We start from the raw sequence: 14618 nt of genomic DNA, 5'->3' as shown, positions 1-14618 counted from the left end.
ATATAAGCTCAGAAAAATAAATGTCACATTCAAAGATCCAAAAAAGGTGCTGAGATGCCTATAAATATACATGTATAAATTTCTGGGTAAAGGAAACTTGGCCAGATATCGGGTGGTACAAGTGAGTGAGTATCAGTAAAAGGTAAAAAGACAGTCGTGAAAAGTAGCACAGAGTGGCTGCCTTGTACAAAAGTAAAGTGAGAAACCATGTCAGGCGAAGCAACAGGTGAGGCAAAGGGTACTTTAGAGTTCCATTGAAAATGTCTGACTTACAGAAATTTAACATAAATTCTAAGTCTATGTTTTTTGGTTTTTGTTTTTCCCAGTGATAAAGCAAACTGGATAAAAGTAATAAACAACACAGGGTTTTTCACAAATAAAATAGTGCTTTAATTATATTCTCTTTTTGGTTTTCTTTTGAGTCTTTATTTTTAAACCAAGTTTCCGTCTGTACACGTAAGAAAATAAACAACAGGGAGCCGTTCCCTGTCTGCTCTTTGTGGAGGCAGGCAGCGTGGCTCTGCCAACGTGCAAAGAGCTGGACAGGTGCCATCACTCGTGAGCGCACATTACCTCATGAAGGGAAGGAGCTGAAACTCACTTAAGTCACGCACAGAGGTGACAGCGCTATTCACTGCACGCCGGGGCTGGCGTCTCGGGCACGTGGGGAGAAGACCGGGTGCTGCTCAGCCCCACGCCACACGGCAAGCTCTCCTTAGAAGAAGATGGAAACAAAGCTTTTCCTCAAGGAGAACTGCCGCAGGCAAAAGCCACAGGGACTTTATTCATTGTTTAGTCTTCTGGTGGGAGGATTTCTTTGAAGTAGAATCTAAATATAAGTAAAAGTGATGTAGCAATTTGTTAGAAGCAGTCATGTTTTTTAAGAAGAATTCCACAATTTTGAAACACTTCCACTGAATATCTTATTTTTGGTAAAAATACGAATAATTAAAATGTACAGTGGTTTAAATTATGATGATTAAAAACCACTGGAAAAATTATATCCTGGCTGAAACAATTTACATTTTTTATGAGTCTAAGGGAAAGGACCAAAAGGCCCAGCTAGTGATTAAGTCAAACTGATCCTGACACTTCTTGATTAAGTACATTGTTTCACTTCCAGTCATTCTTCTGATGCTGTTAATCACAGCTGATTATTAGGACTGAAACTAACAATTACTAAGCTGAAGTCTTTTCCACATTATTTTACATTCCTAGTGTGCATTTACATTATTTAAAAAAATTATAGGACTTTTACCTGGTGGTACCCCACCTAGTCTTTTCTGGATCATTTCTAAATGGTGAATATATTCCGTCAAAGAATGCTCTGGATCTTGAGAAGCAGTCAGGGATCTTTCTGATCTTGAATTTGGAGATGGACTGGACCTTCATACAAACAAACCGAGAAACACAAAAAAAGAGTGAAATGCAACAGATGGTGAATACAGAAAGCACAAAGACAGGAAGTGGTGTTAGGGCCTCTGACCGGACATGCTGTGGAAAAAGGGGAAAATCAAACGACTGTTTCCCTTCTATCTTTTCTTTATCACAAAAGAAAAAAGGCTTTTTTAAAAGGGGTACATAGTGCTTTAAAACCAATTTCTATAAAACGTTTCCGAGTTACAGTGAATAAGAACGAAATCCCCATGGCTCATGTATCCGCACCCGTAAGACCCAAAGCTCTGTGCCCCAATCGTTGACACAGGTGTGTTGGCTGCCCTTCTTCCTGGTCTGTCCCTGGGACCAGGGAGCTCCATCCACTGTGTCACTCCTCGTGTCCCCTTCAGGGCGGGCACATGTCTTGCCTTGTCATCCACAGAGAAGAGGCCCTGGCTACCATTTATTCTCTCATTAAATATCACCAAACTGGGCACTGGGGTGCCATAGCCACCTGGCAGAACCCCTGCCTTCCTGAGCAGACCAAGGCTCCCAGGTCCTCAGGGACTCACGGAGGTGTGCTCCCTGCCTCGCTCTGGGGTCCCGCTAAAGCCAAATTTTCAAAGTATGTTTCTGTGAGGAACCACCTATGCCGGTGGAACGTGGGTAGCAGAGGTAAGCGCCGGATGCACTGTGGTGCCTGACGCTTACGTGTATTGTGTCTACGTTTAGGACGGTTACGCCAGAGCTTGTTACTGCATGCGATGCAGCTTGAAGAGAGATATCACCGTCAGCCAGAGGCAGAGCGGGAAAGCAACTGCTGGCCCGACAGCACAAGGGACGATGTGTTTTGCTCTGATGAGAGTGGAGTGTGCTCATTTTAGAATAAGGAAAGCACCCCCAGAGAGAAAAGAGGGCACACCTACGTGATTTTTAACGTGTGTGTGTATGCAAAGATCGACAAAGACACAAACTTAACTTTTCTATGCACTGAGGGTATGTTCCAAATATTAAAAAAGTCATGGATGAAACATTTGAGTAAATGACTCATAATCTAGAATTCCTCATTCCAGCATTTGAATGGGATTACTATTTTTAACAGGATTATTTACATGGTTCAATCTGAAGAAATAAAAATGGAAATCCCATCCTTAATAAGTATAGTAGTCCCTCTCTATATCGCGGTTCACTTATCGTGGCCTCACTGTATCGCAGGATTTTTAAAAATATCATATTTAATTATTTATCGCAGATTTTTCGCTATATCGCGGGATTTTGCAGTACTGTATATGTATGTTGTTAAAGTTACATAGGTTTAAGAGTGTAGAATATATTTAAGAACATAAGTAGTGTTTATAAAAGTGTGGAAAAGGTTAATAAGGGAGTGGGAAAGGTTAATAAGGGACTGGGAACAGTTTATAAGTGTGTGGGAAGGGTTTATAAAGCCTTAAAATATATATAAATACTAAAATAAATGTAAGGTTCCTACTTCGCGGATTTTCATCTATTGCGGGGGGCGGGGGGGGTCTAGAACATAATACCCACGATAAGTGAGGGAATACTGTACCACTTACGTGAGAAATCTTGTGGTCAGGAAAATGGGGTGTAAATTGTGACAAAATCATTAAGATTCACCACACCCTCTTACAACAGGTGCAACCATATCACATCACATTCAAACATAGGGCCTCAGAATGTGACAAGTACATTCAATCATGTCTCAAACCTCCAAAGTCATTAGGGAAAGCTTTTTCACTTTAATCTTTTTTTTAAAGTCCTCACGCACAGGTATGTTTTTATTCTGAGAGAGAGAGGAAAGTGGGGGGGGGGGGGCATTGATCAGTTGCCTCCCTTATGTGGCCCAACCAGGTATTAAACCCGTAACCTAGGTATGTGCCCTGACTAGGGTCCAACCTGCAACCTTTTGGTGCATGGGATCATGGTCCGACCAACTGAGCCACACAGCCAGGGCTTTTTCACTTTAATTTTTAAACTAAATTACATTCTATAATTTAACTACAAATCCTCTTAATTCTTTTTTTAGTCTTCATCCTAGATTATGTTTATTGATTTGAGGGGGGGGACGACAGACAGACATTAATGTGAGAGAGAAACATTGATCAGTTGCCTCTCATACATGCCCTGACCAGGGATTGAACCTGCACTTTTTGGTGTAGGGAACAACACTCCAACCGAGTCACCCAGCCAGGGCAAGTTGTCTTATTTAATTGAAACGTTTTTTTCCCCAAATAACTTATCTTTAACATTGTTAACTGCCACCTGAGTAGTAAGTATAAAGATACATTACAGGGACAATAAACCCAAATCCTACAAAGAAAAGATGGAATAAGGTCAACCAAGGCCTTGAAGATGGGTGTATACGTGTCTTCGTCTGTCCCGTGCACATGTAAACCCTCCTACACACATACACACACGCACGCACGCACCCATACAAACCTGCCTGGAGACACCGCCGTGCACAGGGGCTTGTCTCTGCAGCCCCAGCCTCTGCTGACAGCTACAACCCAGTGCCGTCTAAGCGTGACGGTGGCAAAGCAGTCTGAAAGCACACATCTCACCTTTCCCTCCTGTGTGGGGAGGCTTTCGGCACAGGGTCCCTGGTGAGGCTGGAAGACACATCCCGGGTTGGTGGGGATCTGCTGGTTTCAGGTGGGGATTCACTGGTTTCAGGTAGGGATTCGCTGGTTTCCGGTGGAGTCAACTGTTGCTGTGCCACTGGAAATCCTTCCTCCAGAATCATTCAACAACAAAGGGATTAGGAAAGATGACAAATGCATTTTAGTAGGAAGGCCCATCTACCAAAATTTAAAATTTATAAGCTTTAAGAATTTGCATGGCAATTTCAAAACATTTTTAAAGTACTCAAGTTATAAAAATTATATTTTAAAAAGCTCTGGAAGACCCCTGAGTTTTGATCACCTTATACCCTGATCCCCAGCATCGTATGGGCAGCAGCCCAGGGGGCGCTCAGTGCCTGATGGAGCCAGCAGGGCACTGAGGAGCCTGGGGTGGGGGTTCTCCTCCACCCAGCCGAGGAGTGGGCTCAGGAGGCAGGGGCAGAAACCCTGGAGACCACCAGGTGTGCTCTGGAGGGGGGCAAACCTTCCTGAAGGCTGAGCAGGTATTCTGATTTCAAGAAGTAATAATTAACACAGAAATCAAAGCTGACTGACTGGCACCAATTTCCACCACCCCTCCAGGTGGCCGCATCCTTGTGCTGAGTAAGAGAAAGTTCTTTGTCCATGTTTCCCCAGGGAAGTGACCTGTCAAAGGCTTGCATGAGGCAACCAGTGCGCATCCTGCCAGTGGGGGCGGCAGCACAGAACCTTGGACACAAGACGTGACTGAGAAAGTAAGCAGCAGTGTCCTTAGAGCAAAGATGTGGCAGTCTGAAGATCTCCACTTCATTAGGAGAAAAACAAACTTTTTGTTGACAATAAGTCATTAGTCAATATATTTATCACGTCCATATTTTTCAATCATTATGCTCTTATGAATCACTTTTATTCATTAACATTAACTATATGAATCGTGGTTTTATTGGTGCTTGTTCCCAACATAAAAAACATTTTCCTTCAAAAACCCTTTGACCTCTGACTGTACTGACCAAATTTACCCATTTCCTACTGTGCTTCATTGCATCCCCACTAAGCCCTGACAACGACCAGATGTTATGAAATGCTACAGCAAGTGGAAGACAAATTTGCAAAGGCAAGGCTGAGGGGTCCCTGTATGCCCACCTGGGTGGGGCGCTCGGCCTTGCACCAAAGCTCCTTTCCGATCTACTTCTTGCCATTTCTTAACCAAAAAACGTAATCTACAAAAAAAAAAAAAAAAAAAAAGACATAAAACATTGAAAACTAAAGCAAAACAGCGGTGACAACAGCAATGAAATTTCAGTTGTGACCAACAGCCAGAAGAGTTTTGGCGGCCCACCTCCCCTGGGCAGCAGGTCCTGTGCACCGACAGGGTAGGCTGCTCACAGAGCCTGCAACCTGCCCACTCCCAGCCCCTGCCCAATCCCAGTCCACTCCCAGTGGAGGCCCTGCACTTGCCCCAGAGCCGCCCCCTCTCCGACACGCAGCTTGGGAGTCTCCCAGACTCCACTTCAAAATCAGTCTGCAACACCCTGCCTCCTTCCACTACCGAGGCCACAAGCCAGGGAGCAGAGTGCTGGGGTGATGTGAGTACGGTGGTGCAGGGGGTCCTAGCCTCTGGTCCTCCACCCAATGTCCCTGCTAGGCAGCCTCCCAGGGCATGGCTGCCTCTCTTGAGCCCTGCCCTCCTACAAGGCATTTCCTGTTAAAAATGCTGCTGTGCTTATTAGATCATCCTCCCTTCTAACAGGAAGGCTGGAGCAGAGTTTGGGTCTGTTTACCTGTCTCCATCCAGCGTCTAACCTGCTTCCTGGCACAGGGTAGCTGTCCTCTTCAAGAGTATAGGATGGACAGGTGGGTGGGTGCAAGGGAGGACAGCTGTGATCAGAACTCAGAGGTGAGGGGCTAAGTGCCCTGAGGCTGGAGGAGGCCACCCCACCCCACTGGGGACTCCCTGCGTGGGACTCCCACCCGCTCTGCAGCACAGTGTGGAAAAAGCCAAGGGAACCAAAGCAGTCTATCCCGCAGACAAAGATGAGCAAGGCCCAGAGGGGGCAGCTCTGCAGGAGTCGCGGAGCAGACACAGCTGCATAGTTCTTAAGACGCAAAAACATTTTTAGAAATTCAGCAAAATTTAACATTATAAAGTAAAATGGATTTCAACACTCATAATTTTGAAAGGATCAAAATTCCCAGTCATACCAGGGAATCACATCCCTGCTCCAATGCTACCGTGTACCTTGTACAGTGGCTGAGGAGAGTGAGCAATGCCTCTGGCTGGGGGTGGACAGGGCTGGACCAGGTGGACACACAGTGGAGGGTGGGGATGGGGACCCCCTCGCACTCTGCAGTGGGCTCTTCCTCCCCTGCCCCATTCACAGGCAAAGAATGGAAAGCGCCTGCGCCGTAAATGGCCACCACCCTGGGTGGATCACACATGTTTGCTTATGCCCCTCTTATGTAACACAAATCTGATTAAAATGTAGGAAACTGAAATCTGAAGTTGTGAAATGCAGTTTAAAACCTGATCAGACATGCCTGCTGTCAGAAGCAGCCCTGGCGAGAAACCCATAAAGGAGTAAGGTGTCGTTTTGTGATAAAAAGGCTCCCTTATATCTTCTCCTTTTGGAAGGTGACAGTTTTGTACACCATGATTTCCTGAAGATAAGTGTCACCTATATTTTCTTTAAGGTCTCAAGTGTCATTCATCTTAAAAATGAATACAATTATAGAGGGTCAGAAACTAAAACACCTAAAGCCACTGTGATGCACCTCCTGTTACCTTGAAATTGCAATCACCACCCTGACAGCCGTTCGGAATCTGGTGAAAGGCCGGGATGTGGCGACCTTCTTATCTGCTTTGGAAGGAAACACTCCTAAATGAGCGATCATGGAAAGCGTCTCTTGTTCAGAGTCCTGGAATCCACCGATCAACAGTAAAAGATACTTCTTTTGATAAATCAGAGCTTTTCTAAAGCTCTCTGCTCTCAAATAATGCAGGTACAATTTTTCCATCTAAAAAAAAAATTGTAAAACTTAATCACAGAACAAAGACATCTTGCTGACAAATCTGTAAGACATGTTTGCACTACTGTGCTTTGAAAAGAACCAGATCACTTTTTCCTCGGCAAATCACTGCAAATGTCAGCCCTGTGTAGTATCTATAACCGCAAACAACTTGCTGTTCAAAGTTCATTCTTGTTTATTAGACAAAACATAGGCCACATGTCCTTCTACAGCATCAAAGCAGCCCCTGTGAAGGCACCACGAATCTGACCACTAAGTCAGGCCCATCCCGGGGCAGAGTGGGGAGTTTCATCATGGGCTCATGGACATTGTGGGGTGGGGAAGCCTGGAAGAACCCCCCGAAAGTGTACACAGAGGTTGGTGTCCATATCCTAATACATACTTTTCCTTCAGGAGAGGACCTATCACTTGTTCCATGTTGTCAAAAATGATGACAAGTGAATTGCTGGCCTAGGACGGTTTTCAGGCTGCGGAGGCTGTTACACAACGACTCAAAGCGTCACGCGTTTCACCCGTACTCATGAACGCAAAAACGTGATGTCTGTACAGAACTAGACCAAATTTTAAATGAAAGTTCATTCTCTTGAACTTCCCTTACCTGTCCTGACTTGGCCACTAGAACCAGCATGTGCTCTTCCTACCGTGAACAGATATATTTGATGGCTCAGGCATGAGCCTCTTTTACTAGTTAACATACTTTTAAAAAGCATCCCCTGGGAGGGTGGGGAATGAATAGGCAGAGCACAGAGGACATTTAAGGCAGTGAAACTAACCTGTGTAATACTGTAATGATGAACACGTCATTACACGTTACAGGTGTGTCCAAACCCAAAGAATGCACACCATCTGGACAGACGTTATCAATGGGTAATGACGACATTATCAATGCAGGTTCCTGGATTGTAACAAATGCCCCATCTGGTGGGGGCTGAGTGTGTGGAACAGGGGGCATATAAGAACTCTCAGTACCTTCCCCTCCATTTTGCTGTGAAACTAAACTGCTCTAAAGATATAAAACCTTAAAAACAAACCAAGAGCAGCATCCCCGCTTGATGCCCTAATGTCGCCACAAGGCACGGTCTCACCTTGACACTGCTGGCGTTTGCTGCCTCCTTGCAAGCTGGCGCGGGCAGTCTGGGCTCTGGAAGTGCAGGTGAGCTCTGCAGGACCGTCTTGTCCCGCCTCCAGGCTGACCTGTCCGACCTCTGTAACAGATAGCGTGTCTATAGAGCTGTTCCGGGGAGAAGAATGACCCCTCCCTACCCCAACCCCAGGAAGAAAGTCACGTCCAAACACCTCATTCCTTCCCGGGCTGTTCCCCCAGGACCTCCGCAGGGTGAGGCCCACCTTGGGTGCAGAGGAGCTGCCATTTACCGAAGTCTGACTGCCTTAAGGTTACAGTTTTATTAAAAACAGACAAAAACATGCAAGCTTGCCCTGCTGGAACTGCTCCTCTAACATATTAAAAACCCTCATGTTCTCTGGTCCTAGAAATGTTAATGGAAGGAAGATGCAAATACCTAGTTTTGCTCCAGCAGCATCAAACCACACACCTGGAAACCTCAGCAAGGGCCCCACACAGAAGCCCTTCCCACCAAGGGATGTGCACCCCCAGAGCTTCAACAGGGAATATGCTAAGAGAAGGAGAACAATTCCACAGGGAGGGGCACAGAGGGGCCACCCACAGCAGACACCCGGGGCCCGCCTGTCACGGAGGCAAGAGAGAGCTTGAAGGACTCAGGGCCATGTGCTCACTGGCTTCTGTCCAGCAACCTGGAAGAGGAATCAAAGGCAGCCTGGTCACGCCGCCCCAACACTGCAGGGTGGGACTGAGAGGACGGCAGGCCTGGCAGTGGGAGATTCTGAGAGGAGCTCCACGTGTCCCGAAGCAGAAAATAACAATGGTTTTCCTGGTTCTAAAACACAGCAGGGTTGTTCCTCGAAAAAATGTTCTAGGAGCACAAGTCGTCTTGGACATGAAGGAGAATATCCAACATCCACTTTCAACCCAGCTTTGATTTCCTCATCAAGACTATTCATTTCCTGGTTTCTTCGTTAACTTTCAAAAAGGATAAAAGCATTCTGCTGGTGACTGCATTTTAGTCCAGACAGGCCCAATGAGGTGTCACAATAAGGAATCTTGAAACACTTCCTGAGCAAGTTTCACAGAAGCAGACAGGGCCGGGCAGTGGCCCGAATGGCGGACCTTGTCAAAATGAAAACGTGGAGCCCGTATAACTCACCCATCAGAGAATGCAGGTCATGGGTCCACTTGGTGTTGAGGCCCAACTCCACAGGGACAATGGTCCCTTCACATTTACCTAACAGAGCTTCTAAATGGACAAATCCACCATCCTCGTCAGAGATAGCAACACCCCCATCAGTGACACAGAAGCAGAAAGAAGCTCGCTTGGGTCACAGAAGACTTGAACACCATCAACCAACTAGATTTAACTGACCTTTAAAGGACATTCCACCCAACAACACCAGAAACACCAAAACCATCACTAAAAGGCTTCCAAAAAAGGAAACACTAGGCCCAGATGGTTTCACTGCTGAATTTTAACAAATACTTATGAAAGAAAGAAATGCTAGCTCTATATAATCTCTTTCAGAAAACAGAAGATGAGGGAATACATCCCAATTCATTTAATGAGGCCAAAACCAGACAATACAAAAAACTTCACAATAATATGTGAGCCCAGATACAAAAACGCTCAACAAAATATTAGCGAAATGAATCAGGCAATGTCTCAAAAAGAATAATATGTCATGAAGTGGGATTTTTCCTGGGACAAGGTAGAGTCAGCATTCAAAATTGGTATGATCTGTCGTATTAGAAGACTTAAGAAAACCACATCATCACATCAGTAGACACAGGAAAGCACAACAAATTCCAGCATCCACTCATGACAAAAAGTCTCAGCAAACTAGGAACAGAAGACTTCCTCAAACTGACAATGGTGTCCACAAAAGCATCTGAACCGCCCTCATGAGGCGAGATGGAGGCTCCAGCCCTGATGGAACAGGTGAGGATGTGCTCCTTACCACACCTGCCCGGCAGTGTCCTGGAAAAAGACACCAAAGTATTCAAACTGGAGAGAGGAAATAAAACTCCCTATTCCATAGAAACCCCCAGAAAAAGGCTTATAGGGCTAAAGTGAAGCTACTGAGTTTGCAAATCACAGGTCAACCTACGAACATCAATCATGTTTCCATACATGAGCCATGAACCATGAGAAAACAAAATGTTTAAAAGGTACCATTTATAATAGCTCACTGAAAAATGAAATATTTAATAGACATAAATCTGACAGCTACAATGCATTCAGAAAAAAAATTTTTAACTCTAAATACAGGGAGAGACATGCCAAGTTCAGGGATGGGAAGATTCAATGTAGTTGAGATGTCAATTCTTGCCTGAAATTTTTATAATAGCTTCACTGAGATATAATTCACATCACATAAAATTTATCTTTTTAATATACAATTTAACTGGTTTTTAGTATACTTATAGGACTATATAACCATTATACTAATTTGAGAACACTTTTGTCACCACCCCAAAGCCCCGTCCTGCACAGATGAAAAAATATTAGCAAATCACATTCTAACGAAGGAGTTTTATCCAGAACATAGAAAGAATTCTCAAAACAACAAGAAAACAAACATCCAAGTTAAGAAGAAGCCAAGGCTTTAACCAAACAAGATACACAGATACCACTTTACACCCACCAGACTGCTGAAGGAAACCAAGTGATAAAACGCAGAGTAACTGCAACGCTCACACTGTGCGGCCATCCTAGACAACAAGTGTGGCATCGTTAATACAGAAGTTAAACATAAGCTTTCCGTAAGATGCAGCATCCCCCTTGTGGGCATTGACACAGAGAAATAAAACTTAGGTCCACACACAACCCTGTACACAGTGTTTATAGGAGCACTGTTCATAATAGTCAGAAACTGGAAACCCAGATATCCTTCAGCAGGCGAATGGTCAAACTGAAGCACATCCATGCCCTGAGTGCTTGGCAGTAGGGAGGAACAAGCTATTGAAACTGATACCCAGACAGATCTCAAATGCGGCATGAAGGAAGTGAAGAGCCTTCAAAGGCTACATGCTGTGGTTCCAACTTACAAGATATCCAGGGAAAGGGGCCATCAGAGCCTGGGTTTATGTACATGTAAAAACTTAAGTGAGCCCTGACCAGTGTGGCTCAGTGGGTTGGGCGCTGTCCCTCAAAGCGAAAGGTCGCTGGTTAGATTCCCCAGTTGGGGCACATGCCTGGGTCCTGGGCCACGTCCCAGGTTGGGGGCACGTAAGAGGCAACCAGTCAATGTCCCTCTCCCTCTCTTTCTCACCACTTCTGGCTCTAAAAATAAATAAATCTCTAAAACAAACCAACCCAAAAAACTCAAGTGACATCACACCAACAAGGGGCAGATTTTACCATATGCAAATTAAAAATAATTTGTAAAAACTTTCCATTGTAAAAAAGGTAAAGCAATTCTCAAGCAAAAACCACCTAAAATATAAAAGAAGAAAAAATTCAGACATTCTAAGTCTACCCAACTGCATAAACCAGGAAAATTATAAATTATTTTCATTAGGTAAAAAGTCTAATAAAATTCTAATTTCTTCAGATTATTTACTATAATGTTAATCAAAATTTTCTTTCATGAACACGTATCAAACATGGCAAGGGCCACGTGTGACAGCCTGTGTGTATGTGTCCTTGTCTGTGAATAAGGCAGATAACTCACTAAAATGTTAAATAAGATACTCTGGCCGTTAGGGAGGAAGGAGCTAACTAGGAAGAAATCACACTTGCCCTGGCCGGCCAGGCATGAAGGAAGCCCAGCTCACATGCCCCACCCCACACCGCAGGAGGGTGAACAACGTACACTGAGCGCGCAGCCCTTTAGCAGGTGGTGCTTGAGCGTCTTCTCCATTCGGGATGTGGCCCTGCACAGCTCTGCCTTCTCCTGGGTCACGGCACTGATTGCTTTGGTAAGAGAATCATTTTCTTTCAGCAACATGTCCACCAGCTGGACCTGTATCTCTGTGGTCATTTTTTTCTGAGAAGAAGCAAGCAAAATTAAGTGCACAAAATATTTTGTTAAAAGGCATGCACACTATTTGTGTTTTTTATTGTTGGTTATTTTTAGGTATTATTTTAAATGTTTTTGGAGTTAAAAATTAAAATAAAATAAAATAAATGTTTTTGGAGTTCCACAGAAAGCTTGTGGGGCTTGGAAGAGTTGTCTATCAGTGGGACAGGGGAAAAAAAAGTTTGCAAATCACATTTCTTTCCAATCCTCTATGAAACAGACTTGGCACAAAACTGGGTGGTATAAACAAAGTGGGTCTGTCGCGGATACATCATTCTTTGCTGGTAGCACCTTGCACACAGGCAGCACCCGAGACCAGGGATTATCGTGTGCTCATCCCTGAGACCCAATGAGTAAGTCCCTTAAAACAGGCTCGTTATGCTCATCATCAGAGGAGCCTTCTGCCTGTGGAGGAGGTGGGATACTAAGGAAGGCACAGTGCCCGACAGACAGGAGGGCAAGGACGCACTGTGCCCACCCACTAACTGTGTTCAACAATCAGTTTAGAGGGAGGATGGGTCCGAGGGGAGCAGGTGAGAGGGAGAGAAGGTCAAAGGTGCTCACAATATGCACACTGCTTTCAGCTAAACATCGTAATTTCATAATTATCAGAGAACATTTATCAGAAATTCAGCAACTTCAAATGACTTCGGACACCGCTGATGAGGAGCGCAGTGCTCCCCTGGTGGCCTACGGGGTCCAATCACACAGGCTCTCAACGTGAGTGCCCAAGGAGTAGGCTGGGTGGTAGCGCCACAGACAGCCAGTCGGGCGAGCGCTGAGAAAGTGCAGGGCGCGCTTAGCCCCTCCCAGGTATGGGAGGGGGCACTTGGTTGCTCACTAGACTGCAAACTTTAAAACAGAAAGAAGCAATGAGGGAGGAATAGCGAGTCACAACAAAATAGAAACCAGGTCCCAGGCGGCCAGAGGAGCCAGGCTGGGGCCACTGGCCTCTCACCTGGAGGACCTCGATTCTCACCTGGGAAAAGTTAGATGTGCTCAGCTTGGACTTGAGTTCCTCTAACATGCGCAATAAAGATGTCATTGCTTTCTCGTTTGATGATGTCCAATCATTACTTGTTCTGCAAAAATAAACGAGCATTTAAAAGCTTCACTGCCCATCACCCAGTGCCATGCTAGACGCTGCACTGAAGATGAGCTCGTGAGGCCAGGGGTTCAGGGAGGACCTTGTGCGAACCACTGTCACAGGCTTGTCAAGCACTTCATCAAGCCGTGTTCTGGCCACAAAGGTGGCTGCTGGGAGCAGTTCTAGTGGTGGTGGCAGCTGTGTGTCAGTGCAACCCTGCGATGAACAGTCTGTAAAGCTCAGAAACCTCTGGCCACTAACCACTGAGCCTCCCTCAGCATTTTCACCTCCTACTGCTGCTTTCTACTGGGATTATGTCAGTTATTAGAAGAATGTGGCTCTATAAATTAACCCTAACTATAGACAGGAGAACTGTGTGTGCTTAGTTTCTATGCATACAGAAAAGGGCAAGTGTAACTGTTCTGTTTAAACAAACAACTCAGTCTTGGCTCCTCAACTGTGAAATGCATTCTGGTCGTGTGAACGGCAGCCCCAGAGCCTCAGGTGAGGGGGACACCATAACTGCCCAGCATGGCAAACTCAGGTGGGGGCTGGCATTGGGCCTATACCCTCTAGATGGTAAACCAATTACAACGGGGTGTGGGGAAACCCAATCTAAAAGAAACTTGGATTTTTCTGTCATATTAGAATATGAAAGAGTGCTACCCCTAACTCAGCCAAACACGTGGGACAAGAAATAGTTAAGACATGGATCTGAGATTGCAGACCCTCCTAAAGCTTCAGAATTATTCTTTACGTGAAAGGTGCAAGGTCACACAGAACTCGCTGGTTCTCCACAACTGACCTGTCTGTGGTCTGGCTGATGAAGCTGGTCAGCAGCTCTGCCATGCAGAGCAGCTGCTGCCGAATTGTCTCCAGGCCCTGCTGCTGCTCTCGGAGATACTCCGACTCCCGGGACAGGCATGCCACCTCCCTGGCCTCCGGCTCCCTTATCTTCCGCTGAAGCTGCTTGATTTTGTGCTCATGGCGCTGACGCTGCAATTCTAATTCTCTCTGCAGTGAACGCAAAGCGGAAAACACTACCACACACATTCCAGAAGCCTCACCCTGCACCACAGGGCTCCCCCCAGTGGCAGATCTGGGGGCTGGGCTGTCCTGCACACCACCCCCACGGGATTTCTACAGTGGGTGCTCCAGTGTGACACAGGGTCAGGACAGCCCGTGCCTCAGAGACAGCCCGATCCCACAGGAGAGTCTCAGGGCTGAGGTTTTGTGCTTATTTCTGAGAACAGCCAGGCTTTCACAGGCCCCAGGTAAGCATGGGGTACAAAGGAGAGGGGCCAGGACACTGACACATGCAGGATGAGGCCTCACAGGCCCACGTTCTGATCCCCCAACTTCAATATACATGTGCATGTACAGGAAAACAGTCATGT

The 14618-nt window shown here is 45.7% G+C and overlaps 1 protein-coding gene across 1 annotated transcript in view; it reads right to left on the bottom strand.

Annotated features, from left to right (window-relative positions):
* Positions 1-366: 366 nt before the first annotated feature.
* The window catches only part of PCNT (pericentrin), a 111506-nt gene continuing 97254 nt past the window's right edge, over positions 367-14618 (bottom strand). The window contains exons 42-50 of the mRNA XM_090271091.1: positions 14027-14235; positions 13114-13216; positions 11928-12101; positions 8108-8227; positions 6778-7010; positions 5139-5215; positions 3957-4122; positions 1259-1386; positions 367-829 (exon numbers count right to left, since the gene is read on the bottom strand). Of these exons, the coding sequence (XP_090127217.1) occupies positions 786-829; positions 1259-1386; positions 3957-4122; positions 5139-5215; positions 6778-7010; positions 8108-8227; positions 11928-12101; positions 13114-13216; positions 14027-14235 (1254 nt within the window). The 3' untranslated portion in view covers positions 367-785. The remainder of the gene's footprint in view (positions 830-1258; positions 1387-3956; positions 4123-5138; positions 5216-6777; positions 7011-8107; positions 8228-11927; positions 12102-13113; positions 13217-14026; positions 14236-14618) is intronic.

Source organism: Furipterus horrens, unplaced genomic scaffold (assembly GCF_987537825.1).
Source record: "Furipterus horrens unplaced genomic scaffold, mFurHor1.1.pri manual_scaffold_1, whole genome shotgun sequence".
NCBI classification, from domain to species: Eukaryota; Metazoa; Chordata; class Mammalia; order Chiroptera; family Furipteridae; genus Furipterus; species Furipterus horrens.
This window is presented reverse-complemented; position numbering and strand designations above follow the sequence as displayed.